At 43.5% G+C, this 22229-nt stretch overlaps 2 protein-coding genes across 2 annotated transcripts in view; both read right to left on the reverse strand.

Moving 5' to 3' along the window:
• The window catches only part of rgs12a (regulator of G protein signaling 12a), a 41053-nt gene extending 27037 nt beyond the window's left edge, over nt 1-14016 (reverse strand). Inside the window, 3 exon segments of the mRNA XM_030430780.1 lie at nt 9334-9426; nt 11044-12910; nt 13814-14016. Coding sequence (XP_030286640.1) covers nt 9334-9426; nt 11044-12828 — 1878 coding nt within the window. The 5' untranslated portion in view covers nt 12829-12910; nt 13814-14016.
• Nucleotides 14017-16285: 2269 nt separating this feature from the next.
• On the reverse strand, nt 16286-18769 carry msantd1 (Myb/SANT-like DNA-binding domain containing 1). The gene is made up of 3 exons (XM_030430844.1): nt 18144-18769; nt 17771-18064; nt 16286-16577 (listed from the first exon to the last, which is right to left on the reverse strand). Exons 1-3 carry the CDS (start codon nt 18395-18397, stop codon nt 16286-16288), a joined length of 840 nt encoding a protein of 279 aa, XP_030286704.1. The 5' UTR covers nt 18398-18769.
• Between the last annotated feature and the right edge of the window lie 3460 nt (nt 18770-22229).

Below are 22229 nucleotides of genomic sequence, written 5' to 3' on the forward strand. Positions count from 1 at the left end.
GTGTGCGTGTGTGTTAACCACTTGTTGCTGATAAAAAAAACTGACAGGGAGTACCAGCATTCCTCTGACTGGAGATGTTTACCTTTTCTCCTTTGCTGCCCTACTTCTTGCTTGGTAAGGAACATGTCGCCTTACCCAATGTCAGATTTTCTTTCCCCACCTAAAACAAAACTGTCAATTCTGATCATGATGTTAACTCTGCCTGAACCTGTACAGACATGTAATCAGATAGCCTGACAACATTGCCAGAAATCACTTTGTTTTGTTGGAGCAATAAAGGACCCTAAGGAATCGTGGCATGTCACAAGTGGGCAGGTTGGATACAAAACATCCAACAAATTAAACACATTGGATTTACAAGGCACAGCTGGACTCTGCAAAAATAGAATAACTTCAGAGAGGGAAACTAGTTCTAGAGACCACGACCCCTCCCATCTCCATTTATTATCATAGAGAAAGGGCTGCGCTCACATAAGCCTGGAGGGCTTGAGGTGGGTAAAACCACATAAGATGCCACCACACCCTGTTGCTGCTCTCTTTCTCTTCCATAAAAAACACCAGAAATGGACTTTCCAACCTGAAACCTGACACCTATAATTAGCCCATTGAGTCCCCCCCCAGTTTTCCACCAAAACTAAGTTGCACGAAAGCTTAGTGTACAGTGTTTTGAAAAGTCTGGGCGCCTGGGTACATTTGTTGTGTTATGATAAGGCCATGCATGATATGAATAAATATCTGGCTCCAGTAAGTAGTAAGGGCTATATGTTGACAATGAGAAGGATTTGAAAATTTGTTTACTTCCTGTTTAAGTCCTACTGACCTTACACCCTTACTGTCTAATCCTTTTGGTCACGCTTGGAACCTGAGCTTGTTGACTGAAACTGGGAAAGGAGGGAAGTTTGGCTTAACGTTATCCCTCCAGGCTAGGTGCGATAGGATGGCATTTTGTCTTTATAGGTGTTTGGCAGGGCGACTAGTTCATGACAATGCTCACAGTGGCAAAAAAAAGCCGAAATACATATATTTGACTAGTGTGTAACCTTTTGTCCACACACAACGTAAATCTGCTTCCTTTCGTAGAGCCACTTATTTGTGTTTGTCACTTAATACAAAGATTAGTAGATAAATCAATCAAATGGAAATTTAATCTCAAACTAATTATTTAAGCCATTTTCAAGCAAAAAGGTCAAACATTTGCTGGTCTCAGCTTTCTTAATGTGAGAATATAAAGGTTTTCTTTGTCATTTATAATAGTCAATGAAGCATCATCCGGTTTTTTGACCATTGGTTAGACAAAAGAAGCAATTTTGAAGACTTGGGGTCTTTTTTGTTGGCATTAATCGTAAAATAATTGTCAGATTAATCAAAGATGCAAATAATCATTAGTCAAAGCGTTGCTGTCCTGGTTAACTTTTGGTTTAAGGTACAGTGTGGAATCTAACAGTGTGATTGCAGTATGCGACCAACTGAATACCACTCATCAACACGAAAGGCCTTCTCTAGAGCAAGTGTTGGGTTTGTCCATTCTAGGCTACTGTAGAAACATGGCAGTGCGACAGACTGGTGAGGACCTGCTCCGTCTGTAGTGGGTCACGAAAACACAACAATCCTTAGTTCCAGATCAAGAATACTATATTCAATGTCTGCCCATAAACCCTACACATTGGACCTGGATATTTCATAATATAATCTTCTTGCACTACTTAATTTGCATTTCAAAGCAACCTTTTAATCTACTGCCTTAAGAAATAACATGACACAAGCTTAAGGTCAAAACATCAGCAATATGCAGCACTCCCCTCCACCTAAAGCAACGAGGCTATGTAATAACTAGGCTATAAAAACAGATACATTTTTCCCATTTCCTTATGATGACCACAGGATGAAGATATTATAGAAAGTCAGTGTTTTAACTGCTGAAGCAGCGCGCCGAGCCAATATCGCAGGGAGAATAACTTGGCCATCCCAAAAATCCATGTTTATGACTTCCACAGTGAGAAGTAGACAAGACCTTGGCCTGGTTCTGCAGCGTCTTGCACCAACACAAGGTCAAAAAGATACCAACTACATTCACTTTCCAAACCTCCCTGCAACCCCTCTCCAGCTCAAACAAGACAAGCCTGTCTTGCTCAATGCCTCAAAGCGGTGAGGCAAATGCTCCCTGGCGTCGTCTAAGCTACAGGTGTGAGGTAAAGAGTTGAACACGACAAGCAGCCCACTTTATCCCAGACATGTCTTAACTGTTACCAGGAAGGTGATAAAAGACTCTGGCTGTTCTTACACGGTTCGGTGTTGTGTAACCTCCACACCCTTGTCAGTAGATTCCCTTCCAGTGAAGCAGAGATATTTAATAATAGTATGATGGAGGAAGGTAAACAGTGTGTGGGGAATGAATCACATCCACAGACGTCTTGGTTCAGAGCAGGTCTTCGTATAGTGAATCATAAGGGGACGATGAGGAGCTCTGTGTGGTTAACTCAAAAAGTATATCATAATCCTGAATGTCGATAGATGATGTCATTGCGTTGGTGTGACTGCAGCCAAGAGTGCATCTCCGTCCAACGGGTATTTTCCGTGGTTACAGTTTGGTCAAACAGCAAACTCAGCAACCACAGCCACATCTGGTCATTTGGATATTGGCTGTTGCATATTCATACTCCGAGCAGCTGGACAGTTAAATAACTTCTTCTCGAGTTTTGTTGTGTTAATGTACTGTTTTTCCAGTCGGTGGGTTTGGAGGGAGCAGTCTATGTAATTGCATTGAAACCTCTTGTGGGAGGAGCGAGGAAGAAGAGGAATCATAGTGGAGACATTTAGAAAATGTCAGGCTGTTTAGTCTTTTGCATCCTGTAATGCTAGCCTAAGGACACATTTCGTGAGCGCAACTGTCCACCCACACTCCAGAAAGCTGGCCATGTGATGTCAGCGAGATAAAAGTGCTTCGTGTTCTCCTCCCTCTGCTGCTAATCCCCAGGAACACACCATTCCTGCTCATCTTCTCAAGTCATAATACCCTAATTTAATCTAATTTTAGCCGCTATTATTAATAATAACCAGAACTCAACTTGGCAGTGCATACAGGCTATAGTGTACGTCCGACAGTATGCTGGATGAGCCACAAAGATTACGCAGTAGTCATGCGGCACCAAAAGAAAAAATGTATTTTGGTGAATCAGAGCGGGGACATGCCTGCACAAAGCCAAAAGAGGCAAGGCAAAACCACAGGCAACCATTTCAAGTTCAAACTTTACTGCGGCTATTACACACACACACACACACACACCTAAAACATACAACCCCACTGAGCATTCAATTCTATCTGACAACGAAAACCTTTGAACTCGCCTTCCCTCATGCCAAATCCAACTTCTCCTGGTGCCACCAATTGATTCCGAAAAGGGTCGCTTCTCAGGGCGAGCGCAGTGCAACAGAGCGCACTTCATTCAAAGGCCAAAAGCGAGCCTTGATGTGCAATTTACAAGAGTAATCTTCACAAAACCCTTTTAGTGGCACGTCTGATTTAAAGTCAGCGTGCATCCTGATATAGATACTGGACCACATTTTGCTGTATACAGCGGCACAGTGTGTGTCATACAGCACATGAGAGTTCAGCTGGCACTGGTCAAAACATTCCTCTGACAGACCACACAAGCTAACCACTGTAAGGCTACAACAGGAGCCACAAAGAGCCCAAAGAAGGAAAAGTAACGGTGTCAGGGAAGATAGAGTGAAAGATGAGGATGGCATCACCAAACAGCAGAGAAGTGCGGGCAGACAAAATAATGAAGACTCCAGAATGTCATGACTTACAGAGTTGAGGGTTAAAGTTTGCTCCATGTATGGCGCCGTGTGTTTTGGCTCGTCTTCAGCGCTGCTCCACACGCCTGGTGTGCGTAAGCGAGTCCATCCGCTGGAGCTCCGCGGTGCCTGCGCGAGTCGGTGTTTGCAGTGCGGGGAGACGTGGGCTCAACAGGAGGAGAGCGTGCAGGAGAGCCGAAAATCCTGACAGCTACTGGGAGTTCAAAAGCTCCCTCTCTCTTCCTCTGCTGCCGGTTCCTCTCTCTCCCTCCCTCTCCCTCTCTTTCTCTCTCTCTCTCCCTGTCTCTTTCTCTCCCTTTGCTGTAAATTCCTCCTCTTTCCCTCTCTGTTCACCTCCCACCCTGTCTGTGTCTTCATGCCTTCTCTTGGTTTCTACTACGCCCACAGGATAGATCTATTACCCGCAGGCGTGCAAACAAGAGCTACTAAATGTCTCCACACCTAACAGCAGAGGAGAAACTTTACACTCACGGAGGAAAAGAGGTGCCCGGAATTGCCCAGCAAGCACCTACGGAGTATGTTTGAATAAAACAATATGCATTATTAACTGACAGCTCAAACTGGCAGATATTTTCACATGCAGCAACACCTCAGAAGACAGATTCAGTGAGAACACCAGGATAGCAGCCTGCTAATGGTGTCACCACCATTGCAAAGTTGAACACACTATCATCTGGAGCGCAAAGCAGCTGCTGGGAGGTAGTAAGGAGGAGTGTGTGATGAGCAAAAGATCATAGTGGTGGAGCAGTGCGTTGGGATTGTGGGGGCATTTGCGGCAGCGCTCTGATGAGCTCTTTATGGAAATAAGACAAGGATATACGAAGCGGCACATTCTTCGACGTGCCCAAACATAAGGGGATCCGACAACAAAAGCACAGCATGCATCAAAACACTCTTCATCACAAGATGTAGGGGAAAAAAGCGAATCAGCGCAAATACAAGCACGGAATTATACAGCAGTTTCTCCCTCACACAGGAACGCATCAAAAAGCTAAATATTATATTTATGCTGTTCCGACTCGGTGCGTGGGCTGCGAAGGCTAGGTGTCAGAGCCTTTTGTAATGCGAAGAAAAATAACAAGCGTTCGCTCATTCCTGTGCTGGCCACTGTGACGCACACCGCCGGCCATGGAAAGAGCAACACGGCCACAGATGCCCTAAGGGTTCTGCGCTCGTCCGCAACATGCAGCGAGGCCACAAACGGGGGCTATCCGCAGGGGTCTGATGATGGTGAACTCCAAAATAGTCTCACGGTGTCCTTGTGAGTCCAGATGCATGCGCTGACTGAGAGCTTATCACGTATTTCTGCAGAACTCGCCATGAGAACGGTGCCTCAGAACATCCTTCACAACAATACACAAGCAGCAAACCAAATACTTCAACCCCTTGAGCTAATGCCTGCGACACTTGAATAGCAGGGAGTCATTTAAGATCACCAGTTAAGTGTTGTTCAAAGCCATTATAGGTTGACCTTTATTGTCGGTTATCTCTGAGAGCAGCCTTCAGAAGAGAAAAGACATTTTCAAGCTTTACTCAGTAGTCCGTCTCTCCTGACAGACTGGACTGTTTCCAACCACACACATGGAGTTCTCTAAATCTTTTGCTATAGCAGTGATTCTCAAAACTTTTCTTTTGTTTAAAATCAATCATCAACAACAGGAGAAGAAACTGATAACAAAAAGAAAAAAGAAAAAAAGAATTCAAGTCGATGAGATGAGTCCCCGTAAGAGAGTCTATCCCACACCTTGTAAACCACCGAGGAAAGGTAAAGCTTTCCAACTTTTCCATATGTGCAAGCCTTTATAAGGACATAACTGGTAATTCAAGTGAACATGCTTTGTTTGCTGTGGCAAAGGCTGGATTCATGGTCATCTGATCTCTGACCATGAACCCAGGGTGAAGCTCAGCCCTTGATACAAAAGCCCAGAGGCAAGTGCAAGGTGAGGATCTAATTGCCTTCAACAACCATAAAATGTCCCCTGTGGTGTTATTACCTGAAATGAATAGGCCATCCAGGACTTAAACCTGCATGGGGTTTTCGATTAGATTCGGTCTGAATACCTGTAAGTCAGATGCACAGTAAGAGAGAAAGTGGAGCCTCAGTGATATTATTGCCTCATTATCAGCTTATCAAAGGCATTTCAGTACGAGATTGCTGACGCAGCCTAACAACAAACTGAGAAGCAGTAGTTTAGGTAGGTAGGTAGTAGATTTTCATCCAAATGTAGTTGACTTTTTTAATTTTAAAGCAACACTATGTAACTTTTAAAGTAAGAGAGAAAGAGTTCATTTTTGAGTCGCATTCCAAAATCTTCATATGCAAATGCTTTGGTTCATGGTTTGGGATTGGTTATGATTGGGGTTTGAAGATCTGAACATAGATTTGTCTCAAAGGGATCCTGATTGTCTTGTGTTACCCATTACGGACTCATATATAAACTTGCATAGTTTTAGTAGAGAGTAGGGCTGGGCGAAAAATCGGCAAAATCGATTAATTCGAGTTTTTGGTTTAGGACGATTTTTAAAAATGAAAATCGATTTTTTTTATTTAACTTGCTCCGCCGCAGCTCCTCGTGGGCTCCCGTAGTTCATAGTCGGCTCCGCCCTCCTCCCCGCATTGACTTTCCACAGAGAAACAAACACAACATGGAGCGAGCAAGGAGTTCGTTCATAAAAAGGCACTGTCTCGTTAGTAGCTCGGTTTTGTGGCGTCAGACCTCGAACAAACCACCGTCCGCTGCAAAGTTTGTTCAAAGGCTGTTGCAACTAAAGGCAGCGGACCGAACCATTTATTTCAGCATCTCAAACAGACGCCTGGATCGCAGTGGGACACTTGTTGTTCACTACAAGATGTACAGACCGCGGCAGCCCACACGTAGCTGCTATAAAGCAGCCAAAATTAGCGGAATCATTTAATCATTGTGTCCCGTATGAGAAGAAAGGGTCCCGGTGGACAGCTGTTACAGATTCAGTCACGTTGCATATCGCTAAAGATATGCTGCTAGTATTTACCGTGGAAACGCCGCAGGTTCATCCACATGCAGAAAATGTTCGACCCCAGGTTTGTGTTACGAAGCCACAACAGGGGATGATGTCTCAAGCCAGAGGAAGCAGACAGGCTCGTCTTCCTGGTCAAAAATTAGTAAAATCTACCAACATGTCATGTTTACTGTGCAGTGCATGCAGATGTTTAATTTAGATTACAGATCTTAAGGGATATAAAATACTTTTTTGAAAACAAAGGCACCTTTTGGAAAATAAAGGATTTAATGAAACTTATATTGACACTTTATCAATACCAATATGGAAACTTATCTGCTTTTATAGTAGCAAGCAATCCGACATGTTAAATATATGTCCACAAAAGCATTTTATCGAAAAGGGACACAGTCTTTTCAAAAGGATGGACTTTTTTATGTGAGTTTGAAACTGCACTGTTTACAATGGCAGGGCAAATTTGTTGTAAATCATAGCATTAAAATAAAAACAATGGCTTTAATAATTTCTTTGTAATTTGAGGTTTGGTCTTGAGAAGAGAAAAAAAAAAATCGATTAAAATCGTAAATCGAGTTTGGTGTGAAAAAATCGGAGATTTAATTTTTAGGCCATATCGCCCAGCCCTAGTAGAGAGGGAAACTGAACATCTATCCCCAATAACAACTGTAGTCAATATGGCTCTGTGCTAAACTGTTTGCACAGCAGTGAATACGCTCAACTGTTTGAATGGAAATGGATCCCCGCTAATGATTTGATTAAAAAAACTCTTTCCTTTCAGCAGACAATAAAATGTTCTTCTGTTTGTCTTGTGTAACCAGAAAAAACATGGTGATACCAGTGCACCAAGAAGAACTCATGCAGACTGCTAAATACAGATTTTCATGACCAGTTTGAGATAATGACAAGTTTAACAGTGAAAAATTCAAGACTCGTAATTCCAGCATCACAATCCAAGTGTCCACTCCTAACACACTAACACATAAATGTCAGACCAAATTGTCTGTTTAAGGCCCAACACCGAACATGTCAGAGCTTGAAGATGTAGATCAATCATATTACAAATGATGCTCGCATGTGAAAAGCCGAGGTGTTTTCTTACACTTATAAAATATCAGACATGCCTGAGCCTGTCTTTCCCTGTCTCCTGACAGAGCAGAGGTCTGAAGTCCATGTATAACAGGTGCAAAAACCATTGTGTAACAAGGCAAACTGGAGGTGTAAGAAAGAAGCCTTAGTACAATGCTACAAGTGTTAAAGCATCCAGCTTTCTCTCCAGCTAATGTGTTAATTTGAACAGTGAAAGTGTAAAACAGAAAACTGACTAGAGCAGCCTCAAGCTTCTCAGTTCTCACCATTTTAAGCGGTAAACAGCCGCATCCGTAACGGATGATGATGAGCTAGATGATAAATAAGTAATTTTACTCTTGATAGAGGCAACCCAATTACCAAGTGCCGGGAAGCCATAACCATAGCAACTAAAAATAATGAAACACATCGTCAAACTGTCAAAAAAAAGAAAAGAAATCGGTGGAGGGATCTCTGCATAGTGGGTGGGAAATTAGGACAAGCCACAGACCAAATACTAGTCTGGTAGATTTCAGACAGAAAATAATGATTTACTATTTTGCGATGCTGGTGAATGTAAAGATTTATAATCAGCGGCTGATGAATGGAGGGAGGAGAACCATTAAAGTGTGGAGTAATACTGTGACCTAGCGATTCAACAAATGTTGTTGAAGTGAATAAACGATGAAAGAAGCCATTAAAGTTGTGCACAGCAAGCAGAAACTGCAGCTTTTGTAACTTTTTAAACCCATCTTTTTCTCTTATGGCAGACCTGCTCAACCCTGTAGGTATGTCTGTGTGTGACTAATGCATGGACATACAATACAGTATGCCACATTCTGGTTTGTTTTTGTGTCTGTTTCATGTGCTTTCAGAGCAATTACGGGCTGTTGGAACAGTGTGCGTGTGTTTTCGTGAAGATGAATCAGCGCGCATGAGTAATGCAGGCATGCAGGGACCACGGGAGAAAAAGGGAGTTCCTCAGCAGCATTATTATGAGCAAAATGTGAGCGCGATATTCAGTCGTTCGTGCAGCAGTGCTCATTAGCAAGGCCAAACAAACAGGACCGTGGCTCTGGCCCGCACAAAGACCACTTTGTGAGCCCCCTCGTGCCACAAGTGCAGCAGCGAACGCAGAGTTCAAGGCAGCGGAAATGAAAGGTTAAAAAAGAGCTGAGAGTGGAGCAGAAGGAGAAAGGGGGAGGGTTCCACCGAATGTCCACATTAGAGAAGCATGTTCAGTACACAGGCCCATCAGAACGACACATACAAAACACTGTCAGACTCAATGAATATCATAATTCTCATCAACTTGAGAAAAAAGACAGAAAACCACTGATTATTTTCCACTTTTGTGAAAGAGGAGCACGGCAAAACGACTCCAATACAACTTAGCCTCTGGGAACACAGAGGAAAAGGTGAAAACAAACAAAAACAAAACTTGGTGTCTACCTCAAGGTCATCCAGTGAACGTGCCAGGCTGAGACGTTTAGAAGAGCGGCGTTTAGAGGCACGGACAGCACCCTTACCCCAAAACCTGGGGCCCTGTCAGAATAAAGGAGAGACGGATGAGCAAAGACACAAAGACCACAGCAACTGATAGCACAATCAATACCCTTGTTTTTGTTTTATTTGTCATTATTGGTCTTATAACACACAAAATGCCTCTTGCTAAAAAGGTGGAGTCAAGCTATCAAGCTATCACACACATTTCTTCACTAGTATATTCACTCACAGACTTTCATCTACTTCGAGTTCAAAGTTCAGTTAAAAACAACATGTGTTATGATTCAGAGTTAATAAAAATATATTGTAAGAAGTATTTTACTCATGGAGCATAAGCACAAAGGGAAATAACAGAATTACTAAAGAGAAGTGTCTTAAAGGTTAATCTGGTGGAGTTTGGAAATGTCAGATTTTCTACTAATTTGACGGATTTCTCTGTTGAAGCTTCTGCATTTATTTATATTGGCAGCCATGACACACAACCCTCTCTGACAACATCCGGAATGGTCATAAAGTTAGCCTGAACTATGACAACAACACTGTTTCAACAGCACAGAGACGGAAGCTTTCTGCCTTTCACTTCAGAAAAGAGTTCTCAGTTTAACCAGCCACCTCTATTCTTATGATTGGAGAGGCCGTCTAATGTCTGAACGAGAGTTCAAGAATTGCAGATAATTAGTGCTGCATGGCATGGGCTCTACCCTGTAATTTGGCTGGCTTCCTGTGCAAGATTGTCGTCTTTCTGATCCATTGCAAGCCGGGGGACAAAAACACTTCTGATTTATATAAACACAGCAAAATATTTGCTTGAATACTGTAAAGGGAAGTTAGTACTGTAAATAATGTGAAGGAAATTTTAAAAACTATACATTTTGTTGCTGAATCGTTTCCAATAGACATGTACATATCCTGAAATGCCAAGAATTTAGTTTCATGGCATTAATAAAAAAAAAAAAACATGCCCATGAGTAATTGCTGAGCGAAACCAAGATACTGCAAACATGTTCATGCAGGGCGCTTGTTTCCGGGACTACATGGATAAACAGGGCCATCTTGTGGGCAAAGAGAACAATAGCTTAAAACAGTCAGTTTCCTTCTCTCCACACGTTTATGACAATGACATCATTGACTCACAACAGGTGCTTTCTGAGTTCAGTTCACACTCAGCACCAATTGACCGTTGAAATAATGGTTTTGTATTTCATCTGAGGTGCCACCAGAAACAGGCTTGCTAACACCCCCTCAGTGTCTGGAAACTCAACTCCGTGTGACCATTTAATACTTCCTGTGTCGCCCTGTTAACATGAATGAAGTGCAGAAACAGATGCTCTCGTCTACAATGGAACTATTTAACTGTGCATAAGGATTTATCATGGGCACAAAAATTGCAAGGATGCAGTATATACACTGTTTGAGCAAAAACAAGGATATATTTAGAAAATTATCAGGTTTTAAAGACAAATAACCAGGGGCAAAATATTTTCTCTTATAATAAAAAAAAGGGGCAATCTGAGACTTTTTTTCAGATATGCAAACAACAATGGCAGAGCATCTACTGTTGGATTTTTGTAGGCCGAGATCGAGATTCAAAAATAAACCCTCTTTTTCCACAATCACTTGATGCATGTTTAAAATGTAAAAACTAGAAACACTTACATTCTTGGTGCTACCGTCTTTCCGCTGTTTCTCTCTCTGTTCAAGAAACCTTTTGGTCCATTCCTCTCGGGGAGGGAGCATCATGACATCTGCAGACTGGTACCTGTCTGAGGGGATCTGGCTCATGGGGGGAGGCAGGTTGCTAAGGCTAACGCTGGAGGGCCAGTTGATGTTAGATATCACCGGAGGCTCGGGATCATTACTTTGGGCTTTTGGCCACTTTGGCTTTGAGAACCACCTTTGGCTAGCTCTGAGAGGATCTCCGAAGAAGTTTGGCTTTTTATCCAGAGGCAGAGGAGGGGGTGGGGGCTTGAACTGGAACTCTAGTCTGGGCGGGGGACCTCCATAAAAGCCAGTGAGACAGTCAGGCCCAGGTAGTGACTCTGAAAGGGAATGTATGCTGGCACTGTTCTCTGGATTAAGTGTTTGGCCATTCTTGGACAGGTTTATTGGGTTGAGGTCTTCAGACGGAAGATAATCCCATGGACAGCTGGGGAGGTGGGCCCCGGGGTGGTTTCGGATTGCGGAAGGGAAATCCCTGTCCGCTCTCTCCTCAGGGGGGGATGCGTTTCCAATTCCACTGTCCCCATTGCTGCTGGCGCTGCCTTGTTTGCCAGTGCTGCCATTCTCCTTGGCTTGCTGCTGAGCCTCAGTGTCCAGTTTGGCACGAAGCCTCTCCACAGCCTCCCCCATGTCACTGTACAGGACTGTGACAAAGTGAAGAACATCTGGGGGAGTCTGAGGAAATTCCAGACAGCCCAAAGCATCTGGATCTGGAGTGCAGTGGAAGCCAAAGCGTCCTGCAATGCCTACGTGGTCTTCATGGTTTCCCAGCTCTGGGTCGATGAAGAAAACATGGCAGGAGGCACGCAAAGGACCATCATCGGGTACACGACCATTGATTATATGTGCTGTAGTGACCAGGCAAAAAAAACGCGGGTCTTCAGCACACACAGCCCCTAAAACCAGGTTCTCAGTGGGAAAGGCTGCCAAAACAGCTCCTGTGTCGTCACAAAGTCGGACGCAGTCAAACATGATCTTCATCATCACCAGTGTATGGGTACTCTGCTCTGTTCCCAACTGTCGTATTCGCTCCCGAATGGCTTTTAAACAGTCCTCCTCCAATCCTGTAGTGTTTAAAATCAGCTCTGTGGAGCTCAGGTAGCCCACCACCAAGGTCATATTTAAAACACTCCAGTCTGGATTAGCTTCTTCCGTGTCAGTAAACACTGAGTCTGTGTCCCCCACTCTGGAGGTTTCCTCCCTACGCTGCTCAGCTAAAGAGTTCCAGTGTTGGGACCAGTGCGACATGTCCGGCTCTGACACAGGCCTCTGTCTGGCAGCAATAACACGGCTTGAGTTAAAGGAGGAATTGCTTGAATCATCCGAGATAGTGCGGAGAACACCCACCTTTTGGAAAACACCACTTTTCTGGCCAATCCCAAATTTTGCATCATTGAGGATGGGGTTCCCCATGATTCGGCCTTCAGTGTGCACCACCATCCGCAAGGGTCCTTTGCACGTGCCAATCACCTGCACCACAGTCTCGTGCAAAGCAGTGGACACATCAGTTCCATTGATGGCCATGATATGATCCCCCTGTTTGAGTCCCACAAGGTCAGCAGGGCTTCCCTGCATGATGCCACTCAACAGACAGGGCCTCTGTCCCGTGATAGTGAAGCCATATCCTGCCCGGCCACGGATGACCTCCACGCCCCTGAGCTCACCGACTGCATTTAAATCCAGGCGCCTCCTCACGCCCTCAGGCTGTCCCTGTATCCTCATCTTTGTTGTGGGTTGCTGTGATATCAAGTGTGCGGGAACTGGAACACTTGCAGGTTGCCAACACTATTGTGTTGTTGTCATCCTGCAGTTACACAAAGTGGGATTCAAATGTGAAAAAGCAGTTTGTTTGCATTACGTCAAATTAAACAAAACATGAAGAAGACGTTAAGACACAGGATTGTACAATAGTTCACCTTTCAACATGTCGGGCATGTTGTGGTAAAATAACATTATATTTAGGCTGCAACTAATAGTTCTTATCATTATCAATTAATCTGCCGAACTCCTTGTGAATTAATAATTGATTGGTCTTGTGAAAGTAGTGAAAACACTCATCAGCTTTACTGAGTTCAACGTGATTTAAAAACAATTACAAAGTTTAATTTACAGCCATTTGGAACAAAATAAAGCAGGAAATCTTCCATTTTAAGCTTAAATCGGCAATTATTAAGCAATTTTACTCTAAAATGAGTTTTTGTTAATTGATACATCATCTAAATCGATTCTGTTTATTTTTTACATTACACAGCTATTTCATCATATTAAAAAATCAGCATTTCATAGTAAGAGTCGGGCTGTTCCTCTTTATCTCACTCAAACAATCTGTGAACCAAGTAAAACGCTGCGATCCATCTTATTTTAGCAATTATCTGTCGGAGATAAGACACACCGCTTTTATGTCCGAACACAGCTTGCAAATTACTCACATCCACCCTCCTCCACCCTCCACTCCCCCAAAACACAGTGCCAGCTGGCACCCTGCTCACCAACACTTCTCATCCAGACTCTTTGGTTTCTGTCGACCACCTCTTTTAAATGTTCCGATACTCTTCTCACCACACAAGATGAACGTTTTCCAACAAAGTTCACAACTGAATAAACCTAGTAAGAAGTTTCGTCTTTTTAAAATCACTTATTAAGAAGTTAATTCGATGTTAGCTTGTCCGAAACTGTACAACGAGGCTATTTAACGACTGACACTAACTTGTCAACATCACCTTTCTCCCCGTGGCGAAAAGTTCCTCAGAAAGATCCCATGTTGTCTCCACTGAAGCCCAAACGTTCACATGTCCTCACATTACACGTCCATGTTGTTTTTAAATAAATGAACACATGAATATGTCCCCGCAGTGATTCACAGAGCGCCGCCTTCCATTCAACCCGTCGCGGCGGATCACAAAGCGTCTTTCACTGTAACCATGACAGCGTAACGTCTCTGGAGCACGTGACGTCCAGCTCCGGCCAATCAGCGCGCCTGTCACGTTCAATATTCAAACGAGCGGAGTGACGCTATTGGCTGATATTGATATTGACAGTTGACACTCTTTACTTGTGCGCTGAAGCAAAGCGAGTTTAAAAGACTCGTGTTTTTAAATAAGTTACAACACTTAAGTAGAGAAAGAGTTGAGGGAGGCCCTTTTGTAAACACTGTCAGAACTTGTGACGGAGGAGCAGGTTACACGTCAACACACACATAAACATATTGAATTCAGATTAGTTCTCAGTATAACTGAAACGTGTATGAACATATAATTCTTACCTCGTATGAATGAACTCTCTGTGCAGTTGTTGTCCTCAGACACGTCCCTGTGAGCCTCCTCCACTCTGGACTCTCTGCACATGGTCTGTCAACAACACCTCTGGTCAAAGGGCTGCAACGGTCTGACACATGACGTCACCACACATGTGCAGCCCACACCTGGGCTGAAGACCTGGATTATCAATGTACCAGTGATACAGATAAACAGTCCACTGCTCATTTATACATTTACTGATGTATCAGAGGATAGATGGCAGACATCTTGTGCAAACTGCACTGTATTTTCATGAAGAGGTGACTTCTGCAGAGTTGGTGTACAGTGTGGTGGAACTAACTTAATCCCCAGTTTCTCCAAATCCTCTTAAAATAGGCTGAAAGGCAAAGACCTTAAGATTTGGGCCGTACCTTCTGTGTAATGTGCATTTCAGTAATTACCCCGCAGTTGCAATGAACGACCAGGCACGAGTGTAGACTGTGTGTTGTTTTAATTCAGCAGAAAAATGAAAATAAGAACAGAACATCTTTACATATTAACGTGTTGAACACTCAGGGGACAAAACAATCTGTTTCTGTCATGAAGGTTTTCACTCAGTCTTTATTTGATCTTAAAAGCACGGCGCCACACAGGATTAAAGGTGCACTATGTAGTTTTAGGGAAGAAATAAACACACTCTCTTTGTTTCCATGACTGCATGAACTGAATACACAAACCGACCATAAAGGAAAACACAAGTCCATGTGGTTAGATAGATTTGGCGGACTCCGCCACCTTTCTAGCTTCAAACAGTGTTGGCACATTATCTCCTCTGAAACAGCCTGGCTTCTTTAAGCTTAATATTGCTGAGTTTGTATTATTACATCAGTATTGTAATTTTGTTTTTGAGTTTGTCTTTGTTCTCCAAAACTACATAGTGCCCCTTCTAACACTGTGTATGTTGTATGTACTCAGTCCAGTTCGTGTGCAGGCAGTTTGCCCATCTGTGTGGTCACAGTGACGCACAATCCGGAGTTCCTGCACATGAATGGAAGTTGAGTTAATGGACACGTCAGACTTTTATTTATTGCATTGAAATGATTTTCACCTTGAACAGTTAAATCAGCTGAAAGCAGTCAAATGTACCTTGATGTGAACTTTCTATTGAGCACAACAAAGACATGTCTGAGGGCTGACAGCTCCTCTCCTATAACTCCAGTAACAGCATGGATTATTTCCTCAACTCCTGCTTCATAATGCTACAAATTGCCCTGTTGTGGCATCAAACCTTCCAAACTTGTAATTATTTTGGCACAGAGAAAAGGTGAGGTGAAAAGATACATCTGTTTTTGCGAGGCTGTTGTTTCCACTGGGGTTTGAATGGGTGAGGAAGATACAACACAATTATCCTCAAAATGCATACTCCAAACCATTTTCAGGCTCATGACACCTTCAGAAGTCGCAACAGCATATTTCTTTAACTCTCTGTACCAGTGAAAAGAGCTATACGGTACTTTGACATATGCAACATGGTAAACCTTAAAGGTGCAATATGTAAGATTTGGCCAACTGTCTAAATCATAATCAAGTGCAAAAGGCTGTGGCTTTTTACCAGAGTAACCGCCAACTGCTGCTGACTGTCACTGCCGTGAGCTAGTTAGCTTGTTAGCTTGGAAAGAGCTTTGAAAGGACTGACTGGAGCTAATCGGTTAGCATGCTAACGTCAATAGACATCCCTGCAACACAATACACGGATGTCACGATGTCAAAAATGCTAATTTTTGTTCATTTTTAAATGTTTTCAACAAAAAATCTTACATATTGCACCTTTAACACTGTTCAATGTTAAACTGAAAGCCATAATTAATATACTTTTGTATTTTGGCTTCAACGAGGCTATAGGTGAGACAAGAACACGATCGTCTCCAGACAACTCCCACACTTCATGGCTTCCCTGGATCTTTGACCCCACCCTGACCCCATGATGCTGACGTGGCAGCGGGCGGCTGGATCATCTTCTCCAGAAGATTCATCATACGCTCCTGCAGCTGCAGACACTGGACTTGGAGGAGGTTCTGTTGGTGCATGGCTCGACGGACCTCCCTGCACGTCTCCTCTATGGCTCGGCTCGACCTCTTCTGTTGCTGCAACATGGCCTGCATCACCCGCAGTTTCTTTCTCTTTATGGACATGTGCTTGTTGGAACGCCTTTTCCTGGCCGACGTCGGGTGTGAGCTGGGCGAACAGAGAATGGACCTGTTAGTATTGTAATAAGAGACCACCTCTGGATTCAAGAGGTCATCATAGGTCCTATGATCTAAACATTAAACTAAAGTACCAGACTACCAACTAACCGAAAGAGTGCCGTAAGAATGAGTCAAGAATTGGGTTAGCATTTTTGCACATCAGGTCCCCTTGTCTCACATTCAGTGGAGTTTTTGAGTGGATTTTTGGTAAACGTCCTGATGTGTTTTGCTTAGCTTGAGATATTTTCACATTCACATTTTCTTATTTGTTCTACAACATAAAAGATGTCAATAAAGACCTCACAATTGAATTAAAAAGCACATGTGTCAGATCAGGCGGTTGCTAACAAGAGGCTGAATGAGATTACAGAGGTTGGGTAGGTTAAACATCAGAGACTCATCTACACAATAATCCGTCTTTAAAGAAGGACTTCTGTTGCAAGTTATTATAAAAAAAAAAATTATATCTTTACAACTCGTAGATTGATGAGTTTATAGTATGTCATAGTGTAAGTGGTGGTGGTGACGCTGAAGTCACGTGACTGCGATGTGGGCGTTTGTTTGTAGCCTAATGTTAGCTTTTTAATTGTAGCAATTTCATCTATGCTCAAAAAAAATCATTGTGTTGTTCATCTTTGAAGATTATCTTGCTGAACAAAGCATGTAAGTATCATTACCGGTAACTTGTGTTTGCCACAGAGGTTATTTTCTGCAGTAATCCAAAATCCAGACTAAAACCAAACAGTGGACTACACAGCTAAAACAAGAGAAAAAGCTAAAGCTAGCTTAAGAGAAACATGGCAAAGTTAGCCATGGCTGAAGCTAGATCTTTTCTTTGTCTCATAATGTATAATTTTAATGAAAACAGTGTGTGAAAATAGGGATTAACACCAAACCAAACAGTAAACTTCCAGTCTCGCTTGTGCTAACGCTAAATTTAGGCTACTTCATTTGTTCCGTTAGCTGCTTTCTGTCATTGAAATATATCAGTTTCGATAAACCAACATCATGGCAATAAAGTTTGTTACCCCACACAAAGAAGGCAGCAGCTGAAAGTGTTTAACTCTCAGTCACGGAGAATAAAAACAGCTGAACTAGTCCTGCTAATGAGGTGCTAGCCTAGCTTAGCTGAGCTTAGCTGAGCACACCCCCACCACATGTGTGTTGTGTGGTTCCTGTTACCTGGAGCCTTGTGTGTGCTCACTGTCAGAGCTCAAAGAGTCCAGCTCTTGTTTTATCTCCATCTCATCTGAGGAGCCTGTGTACTCTGGCAGGAATCCCATCATCCCCTCCTCTGAGAGGGGCACCAGGTTGTCTGTGGACTGGGAGGAGGTGGAGGGACCTGCAGCCGAGGCCTGGAACTCCAGCGAGTTCAGACGCCCGTTCTCCAGCGGCTTTGAGAGGATCTTCTCGATGGGCTTATAATACGGCCAGTCCGGCGTCTCCCCGCCTTCTCCGACCGTGGTTTTCAAACGCCTGTCGGATCAGAAATAGATGTTTAAAGTCATGCAACAGCTGGAGATTGAGGTCATAACTTTGGATTCGGTGCACTTGCCTGTACTGGAAAGACATGTTGGTGATTTTCATCTTGATCTCCTCTTTGAAGCGCTGCTCTCCGGTCAGCTGGAAGAACCTCTGGGACATCTTCTCGTAAACCTTGGCGTTCCTCTTGCTCATTTTCAGTTCGTTGTGGTGTTCCTCCCACACGTACAGGAGGGCTTTCATTTCACCGTCGGTCCAGTTCGGGGCCCGTCTGTGCTTCTCACTGTGGCCTGGCATTAGGTAGCTGAAACCGTCCTCTGATGCCATGTTTGAAACAGTTGTCTTGACCGTGGTTGCAGAGGTAGGATCTTTAGAGGTTGAATTTGAAAGTCTTTTACAGTGCTACGAGCCGTGAGCTGAATCTGCTGCAAGGGGAGTGATATATGCAAGAAGGCACACACGCCGTCCTGCCTGTGCCCTTCCCCCCTAGCCTAGCTGAAAGAGGACTCAAAATGGGGCCTAAGGCAGGAGAGGAATCCGGTTAAAAGCTTTTAGTGGCATGTGATGTCACCGTGACATCAAGTTGCCTTGGCAACAGTGAGGGAGGCCCTTCATTTTCCCTCCCTCTCCTCTTAACCACTCCCATCCGCTCTCCTTTCCCCTCCATGCTGCTCCTCCACTGGCAGCACAAAAAGCTTTTAGCTGAAAGGCGGCAGTGTGAGCGCATGAGGCTGCTGACAGTTTTGAAATATGAGCCTCTGGGGAGGAGGGAGGGAGAAAGAAAAAAAAAAAAGGAGAGCCGAGACCACGGGTATGTGTTTCCCTGGCAACAAGGCAATGGATTTGGTAGTCAGCCAACACAGTGCTTCGTTTAAAAGCTTTTAATAATAGACAAGTCATTTTGAGACGGGGGAGAGGGAGGATTTGCTTTATCTGGCATGATGTGGAGGAGAGGAAAACACTTCCAGTCTGCAGTTCAGAGCTAAAAGGCAAGCGAAAGCCTTTCACTGGAGAGCTGTGTTTAGGGTGAAATAACAGGGGGAGAGACATCAGACAAAATGGCAACATGTGGTGATCAACCACAGGCACCCCTGCGATGGAGTACAAACTGCTGACTGCTGTAATCAGCTTTCTATTCATAGCCATGGGTTGTAGACAATGGACCCCTGCAGGAAGGATTTCTCTGACCAGGCGGAGACCCCTCCCCCCTCCAGGTCTCAGCACGGGGCGGATCTCCCTGCACCCCCATCTCCAGCATCCTAATCTGCCATGTGCATTTTTTTTCCCCATTGTCTCCCGCTCCCTTTCTCTCCACCTCCCTCTCCGTTACGACCTTTCTTTCCTGGATATCCATGAACCAAAACCTCACCGTCATTAGACCAAACACGTAGATGCCCCGATTCCTCTTTGTCTCTTCTTTGTCTCATGTTTATTTAAGAAAAAGCACAGAAGTGGTCAGCATCACAGCACGTCGTCTGACCTCACTTCATCTTTATTAGTGCCACTAGTTGCTGTCATTCCGGCTTAACTCAGTTCTGGCCCGATTAGACCCCCAAACCCATCTGCTCCCCAGCAACCTGACAGGCGGCCGGTGCGTTTTTATGCCGCAAATTGGCAGCTTTTCTCCAATCCATCACATCTGTCACTGAGGACACGTGAAGCTCAACCGCCGCAGAAACGTACGAGCAAATGAAAGTTGAAAATGTGAAAGGTCTTTTCTTTGTGTGTTTGTCTCCTGCAGGGTGCAGTTTGAAAGCCCCGTATCCCAGAAAGTGAAGAAATAAGGGTTTTATGGGGTTTATATTTATTTCTTTACCGTCTCCTTGAAGAAAACACATTATATTTTCAAGATTGAGAAAGTTCTGTCTGTTTTATGTTTAGATAAATCATAAAGTAAGTCTTAAATGTGCGTTTTAAATCAATACTACCCACTGACCCCTGTCTGTTTCAGTATTGTGACTGGATCCTCTTGTTGGGGTCCACTATAATTGCGTTTAATTATCTCAGTACATGTTTTTTTTTTGTTTTTTTTGTTTTTCATTCATTAAAGTAGAAGTAATCCAGACTTGTAATCCAGGAGCCAGACTAATCTACAGATAAACTGATCATGGGGCACTTGTGTCTAGAAGCGCAGTTCAATAATGTGGGTTTCTATTAAAATCTAACTATATTACAAGATCAGCCGGGAACCTCTTCTAGATTTCTGATTTTGTCTGGCTCATAATAGAGGAAAATGTCAAAATTGTGTTCACACAATAGATTTCTAAATATCTAACCACTATACACAGGATCAAGATGTATTAACAGCTTACTTGGAAAGAGTAGACTAAACCATTTAAAATGCCAGTACTTACTTTATATGTATAGTCAGTTGAAAGTGAATCTGCACTTTCTAATTTAACTGTATATTAAAAGATTACAATATGGAGGAATATTTAGTATTGACACATGGCTCAGCACGTGAGTTGCATTTTGCTAGAATGTGACTTTTATCTTTTGTAATTAAACCTGCAGGATATTTTGATCCACTGCATTTTATAGGAACATGTCTGTACTTCACATATACTGAACTAACTACGTAGCTAAAGTCTGCCCTTCGGTCCTTTTTGCCAGTTTATTTAGTCTTGTCCATGAATATTTGTACAAAGGCTCAAATCTAATGAAAAGTTGGCGCTCACCGCAAAGTCAGCAGCTGGACGGACATGGATTTAACAAAGCTGTAAAATCCCAGAGAGATGATGATGATGATGATGATGATGATGATGAAACGGCAGCGCCGGTATTTGTGGGTTTTAAACATTTATGGGGTTATTTCATTGTCCTTGTAAAAGTCAGTCAAAGATGAAGGAGATCATCACAAACAGACTCGTGATGTAACCACGACCAGAACAGTGGAGGACGAATGTGATGTGACTCATTCCTATGTTCCCTGGTTCCCATGTTTCTGGATTTATGTGAGATATATGAAAACATGAGAAGTGTCCTATGTTTCCCAGTTCTACATGTGTCCAAGTTTATCAGGGTCATATTTTCCTATATAGGGCCTGAAGACCTTGAGAACATAAGAACTTGGGAACATAGAACCTTGGGAACATGAGGCCTTAGGAACGTAGGACTCTGGGAACATACGACCTTGGCAACATAACAGCTTGGGAACATAGAACCTTTGGAACATGAGGCCTTGGGAACGTAGGACTCTGGGAACATACGACCTTGGCAACATAACAGCTTGGGAACATAGAACCTTTGGAACATGAGGCCTTGGGAACGTAGGACTCTGGGAACATACGACCTTGGTAACATAACAGCTTGGGAACATAGAACCTTTGGAACATGAGGCCTTGGGAACGTAGGACTCTGGGAACATACGACCTTGGCAACATAACAGCTTGGGAACATAGAACCTTGGGAACATGAGGCCTTGGGAACGTAGGACTCTGGGAACATACGACCTTGGCAACATAACAGCTTGGGAACATAGAACCTTGGGAACATGAGGCCTTGGGAACGTAGGACTCTGGGAACATACGACCTTGGCAACATAACAGCTTGGGAACATAGAACCTTGGGAACATGAGGCCTTGGGAACATAGGACTCTGGGAACATACGACCTTGGCAACATAACAGCTTGGGAACATAGGACTCTTGGGATATACGGCCTTGGAAATATAGAATCCTGAGAACGTAAGGCATTTGGGTATCTAGAAAGAAGACCATGGTCATTTAGGACTACAAAGATGTGACTCTGCTGCCATATTGTTAGTTGATCTGGAATGATCGGCGCAAAAAAGCGATTGAGTTTGTTCACTTCATAGATTTACAATCAAACTTGATGCCACTGACAGCGTGGTGCCTGTTCAGTCCAGTGAGAGCTGCTCTCCTGGTGTGTTCGCCAACTCCCATCTTTACACTGTGATGATGTCACAGATGTTTAAACTGCTATCCACAGCTTTAGGAAAGTTTTACCAATATAAAACCTCCATGGTTAAAAAAAAGCCATAGTGAGAGAGTCATAAGTGATGTTGGTGGGGACAGTTTTACAGGCGCCTATTTCATAATGGCTATGGGGTAAATGATGAAATCTCTGCGGACCGTACCAGGTCTTAGTAATCAATCATGGTTCACCTCTCTATCCGCTGTAAAAAGTTACACAGTCTC

This window comes from Sparus aurata, chromosome 10, assembly GCF_900880675.1.
Source record: "Sparus aurata chromosome 10, fSpaAur1.1, whole genome shotgun sequence".
Taxonomy (NCBI): Eukaryota; Metazoa; Chordata; class Actinopteri; order Spariformes; family Sparidae; genus Sparus; species Sparus aurata.

Coding starts and splice junctions, on each gene's coding strand:
- msantd1 (XM_030430844.1), bottom strand. CDS start 18,397: ATGGCATCAGAGGACGGTTTCAGCTACCTAATGCCAGGCCACAGTGAG. Junction 18,065..18,143: donor AACATGTCTTTCCAGTACAG/GCAAGTGCACCG, acceptor CTGATCCGACAG/GCGTTTGAAAACCACGGTCG. Junction 16,578..17,770: donor GAGCACACACAAGGCTCCAG/GTAACAGGAACC, acceptor CTGTTCGCCCAG/CTCACACCCGACGTCGGCCA.